The sequence below is a fragment of the Sciurus vulgaris genome (genome assembly GCF_902686455.1).
Source record: "Sciurus vulgaris genome assembly, chromosome: 3".
NCBI classification, from domain to species: Eukaryota; Metazoa; Chordata; class Mammalia; order Rodentia; family Sciuridae; genus Sciurus; species Sciurus vulgaris.
In genome coordinates, this window is record NC_136463.1 from 181,602,600 (window position 1) to 181,622,133 (window position 19,534).

The 19,534-nt window shown below is 51.7% G+C and overlaps 1 protein-coding gene across 1 annotated transcript; it reads right to left on the reverse strand.

Moving 5' to 3' along the window:
* Positions 1 to 13,471: 13,471 nt before the first annotated feature.
* Positions 13,472 to 19,138, reverse strand: NMUR1 (neuromedin U receptor 1). The gene is made up of 3 exons (XM_079135579.1): positions 19,088 to 19,138; positions 17,309 to 18,206; positions 13,472 to 15,148 (listed from the first exon to the last, which is right to left on the reverse strand). The coding sequence occupies exons 1-3, from the start codon at positions 19,088 to 19,090 to the stop codon at positions 14,778 to 14,780; spliced, it is 1,272 nt and encodes a 423-aa protein (XP_078991705.1). The 5' UTR covers positions 19,091 to 19,138; the 3' UTR covers positions 13,472 to 14,777.
* Positions 19,139 to 19,534: the final 396 nt, after the last annotated feature.

Consider the following 19,534-nt stretch of genomic DNA (forward strand, 5'->3'; position numbering starts at 1 on the left):
TGATCTCACCTGGCATGATGTTTATGTCGTTCTTTCCTTCACTCTCACCACAGAAGAATGGGCCCACATCCAGTAGGCAGCACGAGATCATGCCGACCAAGTCCACCTAAGGGACATAACCCTACCCACAGGGCAGCAGCAGTCCCAACAACCCACCCAGGTTGGGACTACCAAGAACACCAGCAGGGTCGCTGCCACTGTGCCCACTGTGTGATCCAGTACCTCACAGCGGGCATGCAGGCCGCGTCCAACAAAGTGACTGACTGATCAGTTGAGGGAAGTTACCCAGGATCCAGATGAAAATCCAGCCTTAATCCTTAATCGTCTCACAGAGGCCCTTACCAAGTATACTAAACTGGACCCTGAGTCTCCCTCTGGGGCTACAGTGCTAGCAACCCACTTTATTTCTCAGTCAGCTCCTGACATCAGAAAAAAGCTCAAACAAGCTGAGGAGGGCCCTCAAACCCCTATCCGAGACCTGGTAAAAATGGCCTTTAAGGTCTATGATGCCCGAAGGGAATCGGCCAGGCAGGCTCATTTACAGAAAAAGGTGATACTCCAATCCCAAGCCTTGGTAGCTGCCCTGCAGCCTGCGGCTCCAGCAAGAATTTCAAAGGGGGACCAGCAATCCTCTCCACCAGGGGCCTGCTTCAGGTGCAGTCATGAAGGTCACTGGGCCCCAAACTCACAGCCCCCCTCCAGGCCGTGTCCCATCTGCAAACAAGCATGACACTGGAATGGTGACTGCCCTATGCCAGTCCCTCCCCAGCACCTCCACCCAGGGGTGTGACCAGTCAGGCAGTCCGACCCTCGAGCTGTGGGGATTCACGGAAGACTGAAGGAGCCCAGATCTGAGGACCCCAGCACCCTCGCCAAGCCCAGGGTAACGCTCCAGGTAGCGGTTAAGACCATAACTTTTCTTGTGGACACGGGGGCTACCTATTCTGTCTTGCCTGCCCACTCAGGATCTTTGTTTCCTTCCCAGGTCTGCATTATGGGTATTGATGGGACACCCTCCTTCCCAAAAAGGACAGCAAAATTAGCCTGTGCCCTAGAAGACACCCTCTCACACACTCTTTCCTGGTCAGTTTTCCTCCTGGGCAGGGACGTCCTCCAACTCCTAGGGGTTGCCTACAACTTCTCTCCAGGGAGCCTACTACACACCTCCACCTACACTGATCCTTCCACTCTCTAGCACTCCTACGCCACCTACTCCACCGCTGCCCCCAGACCTAGTCAACAACCTCGTCTGGGTCACCTCCAAGCTGATCATAGCTTCCCACCGCAAGCCAGTCCCTCTCCAACTGAAACAGACTAAATTTCCTTCTCGTCCTCAGTTTCCTATTTCCCGTGCTCACAGAGAAGGACTCAAACCCATCATAGACCGGTTGCTTAACCAGACTCCTCATTCCTACTGATTCCCCCTGCATACCTCCAACTTGCCAGTACATAAGCCCTCAGGGGCCTACCACTTGGTCCAGGACCTCCGCCTAATTAACGAGGCGGTCATTCCCCTCTACAGAGGGGCTCCTGGCCCCTCTATCACTCTCTGCTCTTCTCTTAATCCTGCTACACTTCTCCTGCTGTCTGCACCCCCTTCAACCACCAGCCATTCCTGCCCACAGGTGCTGGAGGCCCTACGTTCACCCAGGAGGACCTCGCTGATGACCCATTCCCCTCACCCGACCTAACCATTTTTGTAGATGGCAGTTCTATGCTGGCTCCCGACAGTCACTGTAAAGCCGCTTACACGGTAGTCACCACCACCTCGGTTCTGGAAGCCAGCTGTCTTCCAGAAGGCACTTCCTCCCAGAAGGTCGAACTTTTTGCTCTCATTGGGTTCTTTACTCTATCCAAAGGCAAACAAGTTAATATTTACACGGATTCCAAATATGCCTTGATTGTTCACTCACATTTGGCTATTTGGGAGGAACGTGGGTTCCTAACCACAAAGGGGTCACCCGGTAGTCAACGCCTCCCTAATTCCAAACTCTTTAAGACACTTCAGCTGCCATCCTGAGTCACCATCATCCATTGCTGGGGACATCAAAATTCCTCAGCCCCTATAGCTATGGGTAACAGCAAGGCAGATTCTACAGTGCAGGGCCTATCAACAAAGTCCTCAATAGCTCCTGACCTGTTCCTATCCACTTCAACCAAACCCAAATATTCCCCACAGGAGCAGGAGGACCTACTAGTTTGGAATGGCCAGTTCGGGGGAGTGGCTGGATTTTCCTAGGGGAGCAGATTGCCCTTCCTAAGCAGCAAGCTTACAACATACTGACGGACATTCACATCTCCCTTCATATTGGGCCCAAGCCTCTTCTTCAGTTTCTCCAACCTCTTTTATCTCCCAGGGATGAGATGCCCTTCACCTTCTGTGTTCCCTCTACTTTGGTTCCTTGGCTAACACTGTACAGTGAAGCTGAACTGGCCTGGCTTGCTCAAACCTCCCTTCCTAGGACAAAACGGGCTATTTTCCTACTGGTAATGGTAGGACTCTCCCTAGCCTCCTCACTCTCAGCTTCTGGGTTGGGGCAGGGGGACTTGGTTATGCAGTCACTGCCAACCAGAAGCTAGAACAGCAACTCCAAGAGGCAGTAGAGGCATCTGCTGCCTACTGGCCTCGTTACAAAGACAAATCACTTGTGTTGCCCAAGATGCCTTACGGAACCATCAAGCACTAGATGATCTGACAGCAGACAAAGGGGGAACATGCCTCTTCCTAAGAGAAGAATGTTGTTACTACATCAATGAAACCGGTCTGGTGGAAAAAAAAATGTTGAAATCCTCGGGCATCTCAGGGAAAGACTTAAACAGCAGCAATTGGATGGTCCCTGGCCAGGATGGCTAAACTCCACTCTTGCCACCTGGCCAGCCCCCATCCTCACTCCTACATTAGTGGTAAGACTCCTACTAATGATCACTCCATGTCTCCTCAAGTTTGCCCGCAACCGATTCGGCAAGGTTGCCCGAGTCACGGTCAACCAGATGCTCCTGCACTCCTACAACTACCTCCCCACTGACCCTACTTCTGAGCCCTTTCCCCATGACGCCCCTTAATAAACCGGAAGTAGCCAGATGGACTCTGGAGCCCTATATCATCAAAAATGCCAGAATGTTAGGGTGGCTGGATGGGGCAAGGTATCAAAAAGCTTGCACACACACAGCGCATGCCCGAAGGAGTAACAAATCAGGCGCTGACAAACGACCCCAGCCAATCTCAGAAGGACATGGAGTCCTCAAGTGCGGGGGCGCCTAGCACATAAAACTCATGCCAGGGAAGTGTGCCTGGCGCATAAAGACCCATGCCAGAGGTTGGTAATCTTCCTCTGGAGGATGATAGCAAGGACTCGTCATAAGTTGGGTGCTGCCAAGGCCTTCCCTGGAAGACGATAGCAAGGACTCGTCGTAAATTGAGTAAAGCTGGAGCCCCTTCCTCAGAGTGTTAATCTCTCTTCCTTTTTTGTTTTTCACCAGAACTCACAATATTACGCGGATTAATCATGTTTAATAAAGTTCTTCAGTTGAAGGATGATGGGAACACAAACAGTTCATATGAGTTAACTCAATTCCAGTAAAATAAAGTTCATTTGTTTACACAAAGCACTAATATTCCTATAGGGAATGGTGGACATTCTGAAGCAATATGTCTTGTGATGTTTTTGCTAACTTTTACAAAACTCCCAGACATCTAGTTGCATATAAGTGATTCTCTTAGCTTCAGTGATCAACATATTTATTACATCTGGTTTCTTCTGCAAAGTAATGAGCCTCCCACAGAAATACATTATATTTAGTTCAAAAGAAAAGTTTTAGTTCTTTTAGATGAAGATTTTTACTCTAAAGACAATAACTTGGTTCTTAATAGTATAATATGATTTAACATAGCATAGACATGTAATTATAGTCATGAAAAATTAATAACAAATTACTAGAAGTTATAATTAATCTTAGCAGTAAGAAATCAAATAAAAGTTAAACTTCAAGGAAAAACAAGTAGTATACAACAACTTGCTTTTGTAAGTTTCGAGTCAAGGATACTTCATTGTGGGAAAATGTCAAGTAAGATAAGATATTACCAGATGGCGCCTGTTGGCTAAATGCCCAAATCCTTCTTCTGTTATCTATGCCCTTGAAACTCCCTCCTTTATTCTTAGTAAGTTTGTAAAGGGTATAAAAATTGCTGGTAAATTCAATAAACTTGTCAGCAACCTAACACTGACCTGAGTCTGTGTGGTTGCTGTCCATCGCCGACGCTGCGCCGCCTAATCTCTCGGGGCTTTTACATTTCAGGCCATCAAGGACCCCTGGACTCTGCTGCTTGGGCTGGTCCCCGGCACTCAAGTTTTCCCTCCCCAACCCAGGGGTTGTAAAAAGACTGCAAAACAGGGCCACATGCGGCTTTCCGGTTCCAGCACCCTGATGGGCAGGCAAACCTCGCCCGCCCGAGAGCTATCCCAATAAAGTTTTTCTTTTTGATTCACATCTGGCCCCTCTGTTCTCCAATTACCACCATCTGATCAGGTTATCCCAGTCTGATCTTACAAAAAACATCTTTGCATTCCCACAATAAACCACACAGTCATGATTTATTATGATTACTTTTTACATAACGTTGGTATTCAACTTGCTAATATTTTGTTTGGAATTTTTGCATCTTTTCTGAGAGTGGTGACTTATCAGGATGACCTTCTCAGATTTTGGTATTTAGTGTGGAGTCATAAAGCTAGTTGGAAAATGTTCACAGTATCATTTTTGAGATTAACCAACACAGCCGAACTACTTTAGTCTGGATTTTGACTGCTGACATTGTCATCGTGCTCAAGGCTGCACGTGTCATTGCCTCATCTCTACTGCTGCTCTTCTTATCTTGCCATTTGCTATCTCCTCTGGGGAAAGACCCATTACTTTTCAATTTGCCTTGACTTTTCTTCTCTAAAAAGGCTCATCAGAGCCTTCAAACCTCCATGCTATGCACGCTTTGCCTTTAGTATTTGCAATAGTTAAGTTTGCCTTTGTAATAAACTCGTTTTAGGCCTCATTCTAACTTTTCATTTTCATTTTGGAATGTTTTACTCACATCAGCAAATACCAAGATCCAGAAAAACATGACAACCTTTGGTGTATATTGTAGGTCAGGTATCCCAAGACATCTTCTCTACTGACACAATCTAGAAATAACTTCTTGTTAGATCCTTAGGCCAAAGTAACTCCATTTCAAAAATAAGCACCTGCCCACCCAGGCATGACCTTCCAGTAGGCCCACCCACAGAGTCCCTAACTACCCAAACCAAGCAAAGATGCCAAAAAACAACCACAGGGTCAGACAGGTGGTTTTTTTAACTACTCCATTGTACATGACTATATAGTTAAGAAATTTCTACCAGCAGACTGCTGGGCCTTGAAGAGGGGCAGCCTGGCAGACTGTCAATAAAACTTTGCTTGAACTCAGAGCTGATATTTGCGCCAGGCGACCCTAGCATTCTGGTGCCCAAACCCAGGAGGGGGTTCACAATCACTACCTGCTGGCTCTCCCTTCACAGGGATCTGAGCCACCCTTGAGAGAAGAAAAGCAAACCTGTAGGAATACTTCTCTTTCTCTCTCATCATGTGTTTTCACAAAACTCTGATGTTTTAAAAACCCAATTCCACTGCCAGCTACCCAAATGGAGGCACGCAGAGCCAAAACAGATTTCGTACAGGTACAAAAAACGGTACCTACAACTCAAGTGCCTCCACCTCTCAAGCCTGCACTCAAGAGTCACTGAGGCAAATTCCACCAGGCCCAAAAGAATTTAGAACACAGTTACGAGTCTCAAGCCTCGACTCGCACAGTCCAGTCCCTAACGGATTCTCCTCGTTCACAGCCATCACTGATGGAGGCAAGGCCCCGCCGTGCGACCTCCACAGGCAGGACGACCCTGGCAGAGTCTGGAGGCTGCAGTGAGCCCACAGGGTCAGGTGCACGCTCCCTCCCTGCAGCCCGCAAGGCGCGCAGCCCTGGAGGAAACGATCCGGGACAGCGAGGGCGCCCTCGTGACTACGCCTCGGCCAACCAGAGCCCGCGCCTGCCAGATCCAATCACGAGCCACGTCCCGGCTGGCGGCGCGCGAGCCCAAGGGCGGGGCCTCGAGCCAAGGCCGCACACGCTGCGCCTGCGCACAGGGCCGGCGCGCGGGGTCCAATTGCCGTTGGTCGCCTGGTTGTGGGTCCACCTGGCCGGTCCGTGTGGGATTCGGGTGTTGGCACCAGGTTGGCGGAGGTGGGGCGCAGTCTTGGTCAAGCCTGGGACTGGCGGCCGTCCGGCGGCCCCACGCTTCCCCGCCAGCGGGGCCGGAGGAAAGTAGACAGCGGCCGCCAGAGCTGCGGCTGCCTGAGCGCTCGCGGGCCGCGCCGCTGAACCGCGCGGCCTGAGACTCCGTGGGGTCGCCGTCTCGGCCCGAGCGTCACCCGGCCGCGGGGCGGACGCCGTTGCCGTGGCCGGTAGCAGCGGTTATCGCGCCGTGCCGTGCCTCGTGCTGGTACCATGTATTTTGTCTTGAGACTTAAGTGTTAATAAGGTCAGTCGACATGTAAGGAACGCTCCCGGTGCAAGCCGTCTCCCGCGTCGCCTCTTTCTCGGTTAGAGCATCCCTAACGTGCCCTCGCAGCGCCCCGTGGCGCTCTGTCTGCATCCTAGGAATTAGCCCCACCCTGGAACCTGAAAAAAGGCATTTGGGGAGGGGGTGTGTCTTGTGAGGGGAGGTGAAAAAGAGTGATCTTGAGTAAGGGGGCCTGTCCTGATCCAAGCTTCAGGAAGACCCAAGTTGTTAAGGAGATTAAGAAGAATTTGCCTACCTATTGATTTGGTACTAATCACTTTTACCTAACTTTATACGACTAGCCCAAATGTTTTAAGAAAACACCAAGGACAAGTCAAAAAAGGAAAAGCCCATTTTACTTATGCACAAAGATGCAAGGTTCACGTAAAATATCAGCAAATTGAGCAAGTTAAATCAAGCAGGACAGGAAAAATAAAACAAAACCAAGTAGCCGGGTTGGGGTTGTGGCTCAGTGGTAGAGGCGCTTGCCTGGCACGTGTAAGGCCCTGGGTTCCAGCCTCAGCTCTACATAAAAATAAAAAGATACTGTGTCCATCTACAGCTAAAAACAAATTTCCTTTAAAAAAGGTAGGATTTATCCCTGGAATGCAAGGATGTGTCAAGGTAAGGAAATATGTCAAACTAACAGACTAAAGGAAGGAAAACTTTCTGGGAAAATGGAAAATAAACATTTGATGACAAGAATTAATCAGTATTCTGGGCTGGGGATATATTTCAGGGGTCAAGCTCTTGCATAGTATACTTGTGGCCCTGAGTTCCATACCCAGCCTCCTTGGGGGTGGGGGGTGGAGATTATGGGCATAACAAGAACTTAGGCTATGAATGTCACTCGTTCATGGGGCAAAATCCAAAAATGATGACAGATTTGACTATAATTTACAATTTCCAGATACAAGAGTCTCTATTTAAAAAAGGAACAAGTTGGAAAGAAATATTTGTAACATAACAAAAATCGATTACAATTAAAAAATGAAAATAAGGACATCAAAATGAGCAAAAGATGTGAAAAGCAATTTTCAGAAGAAATAAAAGAATAAGAGGTGCTTGACTGTACAACCATCAGTGAAATGAGACTTAAAACATTTTTTAAAAAACGTCAGATTAACAAAACATCAAATAACAAAGCATTTGGGGACTGTAGGGAAATGAGTGAAAGGACAAATTGTCACAAATGTCTGGAGAGAAACATGGCAGTTTCCAGTAAAGGTAAATGTTAGCACAAAAAGACCGGGCAGGACACAAGCTTCAAGAATCGCCTCAGCTATTCATTCGGGAACAAAGTCTCACACTGGAACAGGGGTTACGGGATGAAATAACACCAGTGGACCCACTTTCCTGGTGGAAAATGAGCCACTGAACAAAGAAAGGGACTGGGTTTATGTAGGTTATTTTGAGTAGTGGTCTAGTGAGCATCAGTTTTCTTGGGCACTCAGGAATTTGAACTTTTTGGGTCAGGGGTCTGTGGGCAGTGTCTGGATTTACTTTGGAGGAGACTAATACCTCCTAGAGGGGTGATAAAACACCTCCCTGTCTGCAGCCGGCCCCTGGGAAACACTTGTCCTGGGAGACTCCCTTTTCCCAGGCCACCTTATCTTGGGGATTTTTTTTTTTTCCATTTTGCATATCTATTACTAAAAATACTCTCATTTCTTACTTCAGGAATTCCACTTTCCGGTGGAAGTTTTCAGAGTTCTCTGACGGAGAGACACATGAATCTATTGTATACTTTTAAAAAATATTATTATAGATAGTTCCAAAATACATAGTAAAAATGTATAATGAATCCCCCCTTTTTTCATCTATCCCCTGACCTACTTTTCCCCTTTCCTTTCTCCTCTTTTTCTTTTTTTTTAAATATTTTTAGTTGTAGGTGGACACGGTATCTTTATTTTTATGTGGTGCTGAGAATTGAACCCAGGACCTCATGTATGCTAGGCAAGTGGGCTACCACTGAGCCATGACCCCAGCCCTCTCCTCTTTTTCTTTCCCCCCCCTCTTGGTTAAGTGTTTTTGTTTTTCTGTGATGTGGGAACACTGAGCTACAGCCCTAGTCTTTTTTTTTTTTTTTTTTTTTCCCCAAGCCTTGTTCTGCCAAGTTTTCCACGTTGGCCTTGAACTTGCAGTCCTCCTGCCTCTGCTTCCCAAATAGCTGAGATTGCAGGTGTGCACTATACCAGACTTCAAAATGTCTTTTTATTGTTGGTTTGTTTGAATTCAGATTCAGAAATTTTCACACATTGGATTCGATTGATATTTTTCTTAAACTTTTTTAAATGTTTAATAGAGAACCCCTCCCCTTTTAAATGCCAGTTATTGTTGAAAGGGGGTCACTTGTCACATAGAATTTTTCCTTATTTTGGATGTGGCTGACATCTTGAAGTGTCTTTTAACATTTCAAGTGTCTTTCATCCTTAGAGTTCTTATAAACTGGTAGTTAGATCTGGAAGCTTCATTAGATACAGACTCAAAAATTTTTTTTCAAGACTTGTTTGGTGCTGTATACTTTTTTTTTTTTTAAACTGAACAGCTGGTGGTCCCACTTTTGGTCGTGCTTAAACTAATCAGATAGCTTGGCGGTTGTCAGTCCGATCCATCTGTTATAACCTTCAGCCTTCTACCTGACTGTTTTAGGTCGTGTTGTTTTCTGATGCAAATGATTCAGAATCATCAATTATAAGGGGGGGTGAGGGATAATATGTAGAAAATGATAGGAACAGATTGCCACAATGTTAACAGTAGTAGTTCATTTGGGTGTTGGGAAATTACATTGTTTATACTTTTCTTCATTTTTTCACATTTCCTAAAGTGAACCTGAAATTGTGCCTGTGCACACTGAGTGGAGGTGAGATACAGGGAGACCAGAACTCAGGTTCCAGACCCAAGTTCCAGAAGTGGTAGCCAGAGAAGTCCGAGGAAGCCCATAATGAAACCGGACACACCTGGCTTTGCCTCTATTTTCACCTGTCCAGTGCCCAGTCTGCCTCCCAAGTGTTTCCTTCCCCTCAGAGTCTCTCCTTTTCTCCCCCAGATTCAGATTTGGTGGAACTGGCATTAAAGATGCTCCACCCTACCCTGGCCAAAGCTCAGAAGCCAGGAGGACCCTTGTCCCCAGACTTGCTGCATCCTGAGCAGCATCTCCTCCTCCTGGAAGCCCTCCCTCCCCTGGGCAGGTGCCCCTCTTCTGTGCCCAAGTTCCCCCTGACCAAGCACTTGTTTGCCAGTGTGTGTGTGCGCCCCATCCCCACTCCCTGCATGACACCTGGTGCATGGTTGGTGCCCAACAGGTGTTATCCTGGATGATGCCCACATGGCTTCAAGCCAACACGAGCTACATATTAGGTTAAAAGACTAAGACACTCTTGCATATGGTCCAGAGAGTACGGCTGCAGCTTCAGGCCCTCCAGTGTGACCCCAACCCATAGCACCTTTTCTGAATCGTACTCCCACCCAACCAGGTAAAGCCTTACCTTGGTCCCTACTGCCAACAGTGGGGCCTCGGCCTCCCTTCCTGCCCAGCCCCCACCTTTCCCTAACCTGCCCACTGCAGAAGCAAGAATCAGAACAAGGTTGGATTACTGCCTTAAAAGAAGCCACATGAGGGCTGGGGAGATAGCTCAGCTGGTAGAGTGCTTGCCTCATAATAATCACAAGGCCCCGAGTTTGATCCCCAGTACTGAAAAAAAAAAAAAAAAAAAGCCACACGAGGGCATTTAGCTTAGAGAGCCACTGCCAGAGTAAACCTTGACACTGGTAGGTTAGGGCCACTGTCAGCGTCTGCCTCAGGGTGCTTAACCACTGAACCACATCCCCAGCAACCCCCCTTTTCTGTAAAATATGTTTTATTTTGAGACAGGGTCTTGCCAAGTTGCCCAGGGTCTCGGTAAGTTGCTGGAGCTGGCTTTGAAATTTTGATCCTCCTGCCTCAGTCTCCAGAGTTGCTGGGATTAAAAGCATGTGCCACCACATCCAGCAGGCCAGTCTTAGTTGTGTGCAGGTAGATCGCACACTCTTTATTTAGAAATGTGGATACCTGTCCCTTCAGTCTTTGACCTAAGGCCATTCTGACTCACCACCTCTAACTGTACGGCTCTGTCTGGAAACATGTGGAGGTTCTTTTCTTGTGCTATGAAGGTTTAGACTCAGAAAAATGTAAGTATGCATCTAAGATCAAATTCCTTAAATCTTATTGTTCATGCTTCTTTAAAATATTTTTCCTATCTTTTAAAAACAGGGCTGGGGGGTGTGACTCAGTTGTAGAGTATTTACCTAGTATACAGAATGCCCTGTATTTATCCCCACCACTGAAAGAAAAAAAAAAAAAAGTATCACAGAATGTAGTTAGGATCTTTAAAATAAAAAAGCAGCTAGGCATGGTGTTGCACACCTGTAATCCAGCAACTCAGAACAGAAGCACGAGGATCAAAAAATTTGAGGCTAGCCTCAGCAACGTAGCAAGACACTGTTTCAAAATAAAAAGTAAGAAAGGTCCGGGAGTGTACCTCGGTGGTTAAGCACCAGTGGGTTCAATCCCCGGTACAAAAAAAGAAAATAAAGCAGTGATAATATCTGCTCATCTCAGAAACGAGCAAAGATAACCACTGGTAGGACTCACTGTAACTTTCATACCTGAGGACAGATGAGTCTGTTAAGGTTCTTGGTTGCAAAATGACTTTGGCCGACCTAAGAAAATGAAACTGTTACAGAGCTCTGGGTAGCAACAGGAAGCCTGGGAAACCTGACTGAGATAAAAGTCAGAACCCAGCGGGGCCAGGCAGGATGTGGGCCTGTGCTGCTGCCCCGAACAAGTCTGCTCCTGCCGTTGTGCGTCTGGTGCACTGGCTTAAGATTCAAGTCCCACATCAGGCCATCCCAGCCAGCTGAATTTCTCATGCACCCTCATTAGTGATTGTGTCCAGAGGTCTTTCAGCTTCTGTAGGAGGAGCCTGGGTCTGGTATCCCAGAGTTACTCAGTGAGGGACCCCCTGATAGGAAGGGAGATCAAATGCTAGGGCACCCCCCACCACACACACACACAAACAAGGCAGCTCCTTCCTAAAAGGAAATTTAGGGAAAAGAAAACCTGATCGACCCATTAGCAGGCACACCTGTAAACCTTGCAACTTGGGAGGCTGAGGCAGGAGAATGGCAAGTTCAAGTGCAGCCTCTGCAACTCAACTGAGACCCTGTCCCATACTTTATTTTAAAGGGGGATCTGGGGGTGTACATCAGTGTTAGGGCATTTGCCTCACATGCATGAGACCCTGGGCTCAATCACCAGTACCACCAAAAAAAAAAAAAAAAAAACCAGCGATTCCATCTTGCAGGCAGGAGGCTAAGAGAGCAGCAACACTCAGGCCTGGTTCCCAGGGCAGCAGGGGACCATCAACAAGGACATCAAAGTCCCAGGGTGATGGCAGGATGGAACAGAGGGGCCCAAACTGGAGGAGGAGGGACGTGGTGACCTCTCAGAAGGGGCAGTGACTGAGCCCCAGAGCAGCCAGATATTTTTAGGAGAGTGGAGGAGTCTGGCCTAAGCGTGGCTCTGGGGACCCAGGAGAACACCGCCCCACCTTGACCAGTGCAGAAGAGACAGCAGCACCTCCTCAGAGGCCGCAGGGCTGCTGCTTCCAGGATGTCACCAGGCACTTGTCAGGCAGGGGCGGGCACCCCACCGGGCCTTGCTGCTGACCCCCGTCTCTCCTCAAGGGCTGAGCTCCAGCCGATCTGCCCACTCTCTGTGAAGCAGAGAAGCACTGGGCACACTGGCCAAGGTGGCAACAAATGAGAGGGTGCCCTTTGGTGTGAACACAGTGTCCCCAGGGCATGTCAGTGGACAGGTTCCATGTGTCATAGGCCACTGGTTACCATGGAGACCAGCAACTGGAGGCCTCTCAGCAGTGGCCAAGGTGACATGTGCTCCTAGAGAAAGGCCTCCTGGAGTCCAGAGTTGATCTTTGGGATAACTTGAGGGGTCCATGACAAGGCCCCTGGGCAGTTGTTTCAGAGGGGCCCTTGGGTGCTCACGTTCTGCATGGCCTCTTCCCCGGCTCCTGTCCCTGCAGAGTCCCTCATGTGCCTCAGTTGCCATCTCCCCTTCCTCCTGCCCACCCAAAGGGGCTACTCTCTCATGGGGCTGCACTGTGTCTACACAGTCAGGACAGCGTCAGGCCCAGGGCCCCCAGCCTCATCCTCAGTTCCCTCCCTAGTCCACACTGTGGCCTTCATGAGGTCCCCACTTCCACCATTGTCCTCAGTGCCCCCAGCCCCTACACAAAGCCCCCTTGTCTCCCCTCTTTGTTTCAAACTACCCAGAGCTCCTCTGACAGGCAGGACCACCAGACTGGCAGCCCTTCTTTCCCAGCAGCCAGGGATTTTGCCCACCTCCTTGGAGTGCAGTAGGCAGGAGGGGTCAGGGCCTTCCTGGGCCTACATCTAGCATTTGCCACTAATATGGCTTGTACGGGATGCAGGAGACTCACCCAGGGCCCACAAGTCAAATGAACTCAGCCTTGAGCTTGGTGAGAACACCAGCTGGGGAGGAGGCAGGGAGACGTGTGTAGATGGCGGGTGTGGCCACGTAAAACATGCTTCAGAGAAACACCCAAGTGTAGACAGGGTTGCCTTAACAGGCCAATGCCAGGGTGGCTTTTAAATTTTTCCTCTTCCTTTTGACAATCCTCTTTTTAAAAAGAAATTATAAAATACACTTGTGTGCATCTTAACCAAAGAGGACATCTCAGCATTATTCAATATATTCATGTTGTTGTACAGCCATCTCCAGACCCTTTCCATCCTGTGAGACAGAAACTGTACCATTAAACGGCTCCTACTTCTCTCCCGGCAGCCCCTCCCCGGCAAGCGTGGTTTCTAACTTTTAAAATTTGTTTTCATGTTTGCTTATTTGTACTTCCAAAATATTCAAATACAACAAGCATTTATTATGCATATGATTGAGTCAACAATATTACCTGTACCATCTCCTCCACCAGGGCACAAGCTGGCAGACTGTCTGCAGATCAACCCAGATGGACAGGCCCCCGGTCGCCCTGCACCTCCCATCCCTGGTGGCCAGGCCTCCTCTCAGGAGGTTTGCATCTGGACAAGTTTCATTCATTCATTCTTGACTAAGCATTGGGTTGGTCCCAGGGATTCAGGATGGGACGGAATTTCATGGTTACTCAGCCCTGTCCCTTCTGTCACCTCATTAAGCCCAGAAGAACTGCCCTTGCAGGGTCACTCCTGGCCACGGTTGGCCCATGTCTCTTGCCCCTGAGACCCTTAAGCCTGCAGGTCCAGTGCTCTGCTCACTTGGGGTGCTCAGGGCAGCCTCCGTGTGGGTGAGGAGGGCGGCAGGCGGAGGGAACATGCTCACATCCCGGCCCCAGCTGCTGCAGGACAAGCAAAGCTCCTGCCCCGGGCAGGTCAGGGAGGAAGCAGGGTTTGTGAGTGATAAGGACTTAGGGAGTGATGTCTGTCCCGCTAATCTGAGGGCATCATTGATTTGTTAAAAGCAGTGACACACACAGAAAACCACAGCTAGTGCCAGAGCGTGACCCTGGGGAATGTCAGGGTGCCTTTCATTTTTCAAACCAGGAAGCAAAGCTTAGAAAAGTGGGGGATTTGCCGGATACCAAGAGGCAAGGTGGTGGCAGTGGGGCTGAGATTAGAGCCAGGCCCTGGGTTCCCTGGAAAACTCTGCCACCCACCATCTCCACAGGCACAGATCCCAGCACAAAATGGAGGCCAGGAAAAGTCTAGGTGCAGGAGGGTCCCAGGTGCCGGGGCACCTGCAGAAAGAAATGGAAGGACAGCTGGATGCAGAGAAATGATCTCAGAGGGGGGACCCACTGGCCTCCCTCCCAAGAGGGAGGATTGCTGAGCTCCAGCTCACAAGATGGTTCTGCAAGGAAGGATTTTAACTGGGGGCTTGGGGTCTCGAGGGACGTGAAGCTCATGGCACGTTCCCTGGCACAATATAGATTCTCAATAATCAGGGATCAGTCTTCATTTTCCTCAAATCTGATACATGGTCAGGGACAGGAGTTGCTAGGGAGCTGGTCAGAGGGTCTAAGGCAAGTCGGGGACGATCGTGAGGACGTCCTGGCAGAGAATGCAGGTGTGGCACCCCAGACGGCATGTGGCCCTCAGGGTGAAGCTGCTTCCGGGCTCCATTTAGGAGGGTTCTGTCTCCTCTTGGCCGTCGTTCTCAGCCAGAGGCTGGACCCTGCTTCCAAGGGCGCCCACTGTACACAGGGTGCTGCCCACGGTCAGCCTGCTGAGACTGTGGGAACTGCGGTGGGGACGGCGGCGGCAGTGGGTGCCAAGGCCCAGAGCTTCCCGGAAGGTCTCCTGGAAGCGGCTGGACATGAGGCTGTAGAGCACAGGGTTCACAGCTGAGCCGAGGTAGAAGAAGACGCCAGAGACAATGTGGACACACTGGTAGGCCAAGAGCAGGCCCTCTGTCCAGTGGGACACAAGGCTCCACATGAGGCGATCGGTGTGGAATGGGGCCCAGCAGAAGCCAAACACCATGACCAGCACATCTGCAGAGACAGAGAAGGGAGGCTGGGTGCCGGGGCTCTGGACTGCCTTTCCTGCCTTCCATATCCTGCTTCCTACCGCTCAGGCCACCCAACACAGCACCCTTCCAGGAGGACGGCACATGACCCCTTTGAGACACTCTCCCTTCCAACTGAGTGGGTCGTGTCCTTTGCCCCTGACCATGTCCACTGAACCAGTGACACCTGAGCTCAGCTGGCCCAAACAGATTCTCTCCCATGGAATTTAGAACTGGTGGACCCCTAGCAAGGACTGCTGAACCCCTGGGGTGACAGACTGAGCCAGGCCTTCTCTGAGGCCATGCTTACTGGTGGGAAAGGAGCAAGAAGCAGGAGAACGGAGCAGGCAGCAGGGCATGAGACCACAGAGACCCAGTCAGGAGCATGCACGTGCACATGCCACCTGCTACAGCCTGCCCTGACCCAACCTGCCCAGCTTCACACCCCCTGCCCCAGCTGAACACCTGCTGCACTACCACCCCCTCTCCTTGAGAGCCTCTCCCCTAGCCAGGCCCCCACCCTTCTGACTCCTGCTTGCCCCGGGATTAACCCTCTGTGCCCTTCCTGAGGTCTTGGCCAATGGGCGACCTTGGTTTGTGGGTCTTGAATTTTGTGCTCGCTTCTCCAGCTCACTGTCTTCCCCTGCAATGTCTCCCCACCATCCTAGCAAGGTTTCCTCGGAATCCCAGATGTCAAACAGCGTTGTTACAACGTCTCCAGCACACAAACACACAGCCAGGTACATAGCAGGTCCTTAGTGGGTGGACAGGAGGCCGGGAGCAAGGGAGGGGAGAAGGTCATGGGTCCCAGACTGGCAAGCAAAAAGACCACCTTCCCGGGGGGTGAGAGGGCCCCAGCTGAGCCCACCGCAGGCTCCACCCATGTTCGGAGGAAGAGGGGTGGCAAGAGTAGGGGGACACAGGCGGGGCAGCTGATGGTAGTGCAGGCTTCATGATGCAGAGCGGGGAGGCCAGCACAACATTTGGCCAGTCCCACCCCAGGGTCATACATGTGACCCCAGGCTCTGCGACATTGTTCCTGAAGGGCAAGAGGAGCGAGTCTTGTTCTGGGGATAGGGCTGGCTCTAAGGCCTGCAGCTTTGTCCTGCCCTCGACACCCCCTCCTCTGCTCAACTCAGGCCCTGCTGAGGGTGCTGAGCTGGGGCAGAGGGATAAGGAGAGAACCAGTGTCAGTTGGCGTCGCTTGCCAGGTCTTGGTCACAGTGAGGTCCAGAGGGGTGTGCCCTGGTCTACCCCAGTCCTCACTTCTGCCCTGATTCCTCTGCTGTGCACACAAACACACTTCTTGATGAGCCTCTTGTGCACAGATGGTCTCTGGCCCCCAAGAACCGCAGACACGGCATGCAGGAAGTTCCCATTTGCATCTCCAGCTCTCCTGCCCCTCTTTTGGGGAACATGTTCCCCCAGGTCCCACTGTGTGGCTCCTCCGGGGGCTGTAACTCTCAGCATCCTGCCCCTCTGGCCCACGGGGTGAACCATGGCCTGAGCTAACAATCAGAACCCTTCCCTGGAATTTTTCGAAAGCCGTGAAGGGAAGAGGGCAGCTCCTTAGAAGAGGGACTGCGTGCGGCGCCTGTGCTGTACAGGCTGCGGTAGACAGAACAGAGCCAGGACATGCTCACGAGCAGGGAGAGAGTCCTGGGGTTCGGATCCCTGCTTCTGTCCTCCCGAGGCCCAGCCGCACGCCTTCCTGTGGACCAAAGCCAGATTGGTGTGTGTGACCTTTACATTTGCACAGAGTCCCAAGCTTGGAAGGGCCCTAGGCTTGGCTTAATGCTCTATTGCTGCTGACTCAATAATAAGTGATAATAATAATTGATTAACAATAATTAATAACTTTTGGAGAGACTCTGAGTGTTCATTGTGTATCAGGCCCCACAAATTATGCAGTCAATCCTATGGCGAGTCATTAACATTAATCTCTGGTGTGAATTTCCAGCAGGGTGATCTACAAGAGTCCACGTACCTGTTGGGGTGGGCACGCACACTCTCTGGGTAGACAAGGTCCCCAACCCACCCACTTGGCCTGCCCAGAGCCAGGCCCTCAGCTCCCTCACCAGGCCCCCGGGGCCCCTGCCTCCTACCCAGAGCCTGCTCAGCCCCTCTGCCCTGCAGCCGCACTTACACAGCATCCTGGTCACTTGTCTCCGGCCTCTGTCCTGCAGCTGGAGCCTGGGGGTGTCACTGTCCCTGGCCACCCTGACGCCCCTGCCCTTGGCCTCCTGCTGCAACAGGAGCAGCCTCTCCCTTCGCAGCTGCAGCCCCACGAGCAGGTAGAGCACGGTGACGGTGGCCATGGGCAGGCAGAAGAAGAGCAGCGTGGTGACCTGCACCACTAGGTTGTAGAGGGCCCGGGGACGGGTCACCATGCACATGGTGGAGTCTGGCACCGGGCCTCGGCAGGGCACATGCAGCTGCCGGAGGCCATGCAGGCTGGTGTTGGGCAGGGAGCAGAGCAGGGCGAGGCCCCAGATGGCCCCCAGCCGGCGGCGCACGTTGGCCGGCGTCACCACAGACCTGGCCCGGAATGGGTGCACCACGGCTATGTAGCGCTCCACACTCAGAGCAGTGACGTTGAGCACCGAGGCCAGGCAGACCGTCTCTAAGAGCAGCGTGCGGAAGTAGCAGCCGCCAGCGCCCAGCAGGAAGGGGTAGTTGTGCATCATCTCGTAGAGCTCCAGGGGCAGCCCCGCCAGCAGCGTCAGCAGGTCCGACACAGCTAGACTGAACAGGTAGAAATTGGTGGGTGTGCGCATGGCCTTGTGGCGCAGGATGACCAGGCAGGTCAGCCCGTTGCCCACGGTGCCCACCACAAAGATCAGCAGGTAGGTGGCACAGATAGGCGCAAACAGCTCTATCTGCTGCGGCCCCAAGTACTTGAGTCTCAGTGCCTCCTCCGTCAGGTTCAAGTCCTCGGGGTCAAAGGGCACTGTGGCCTCACTGTCATTGCAGGGTGTGGGGCTCCTTGCATCCCCTGGGGACAGGTCTCTGGGGAGGATGGAGCAATTGAGGCAGAGAGGAGTCTGTGGAGTGGAGGGAAGAGACATCCAGAAAAGTCAGTTAGGGAATCCTGGCTCTGTCCCAACTCATCAAACCAAAAGTGCCCGCTAAGATGATCATTATTTTATGGACCAGAAAAAACAAAAAGCCTCTCCCATCCATATAAGGTGCATTACAACTCCAGAGACATAAAAACATGCGTCCTAAAAATGATAAAACTGGGCATTGATTCTAACTTTCTTGATCTACTGAAACCCTTGAATCAATGGCGGGTCCTCTCAAGCACGGGCTTTGCCATCAGCAGCCTTCTGCGGGTGTCTCCCTCTGAAGCCATGGACTCAGGAGAGGCGACCAGATTGTGCATCTGTAAAGTGGGCACAAGGCTCAGGATCTCATGGTCTCTAAGAACAAGGACTCTGAAGCAGCTGTCCCTGTTCAAACCCAGGCTCCCTAATTCCAAGCTGTGCGACTTTGGGGGAGGTAACCGCTCCGAGCTGTGGTCCTCTTTTCAGGAGGATCCAGGAGTTTAATCCATGAAAAGTACTGACACAGGCCCTGGCTGGCTACCCAGGGGCACGGTGAGCACCCACCTGGCTATGGGGACCCAATCAGTAAAAAACAATAACGCCAGATCCAAAACTTGGTTGACTGTTTTCTACCACCTGAACCCTTCAAAGCCAAACATCTGACAACTTGGCACTGCCACTCCCGGTCCCACTGCCCTTGCTCCGGGGCACCCTCAGCCCAGGGCAGCGGGGCTGGAGCTGGGCGAGAGACGCACCCGCCACCAGGAAGGGTCGCCCAGCGCAGCCCGCAGCCCCGGTGGCGTCCGTGGCCCCAAAAGGGCAGAAGGAACCCAGGTGGCGCCCCCGGGGCCCATCCCCCGCTCGTCCCGCTCACCTACCATGCCGCCTGCGACCGCGCACCACCCCGGGAGCTGCGGACCGACCGACTGACAGCTGCCGCCCGCCCCGCTGCCCGCCCCGCCGCCCCGCCCGTCGCGGCTGGAACGTCGCCAGGGAGCAGGACCGCCCCGGGGCCGCGGGACGCAGGACCCAGGCCGCGCTCACCTCGGACCCCTCGCCCTCCCGGACCACAGCGCCCGGGCGACCGAGGGTCCAGGAGCATCTTCCCCCTGGAGCCCTCGGCAGCCCGTTTGGAGGATGGGCAGACAGCCTCAGAGAGAGCGAGCCTCAGTGACCTGGGCCTCACCGCTGCCGACCCGCCAGCCCTTGTCAGGGGTCCCGTCGCTGCCCCACCAGCCCCCAAGTCCAGGGGCTCCAGGGGCTCGCCTGGCTTTCCATCTCCCCTGCCACCCCGTCCCAGGATTGCAGTCCCCGGCTCACTGCCT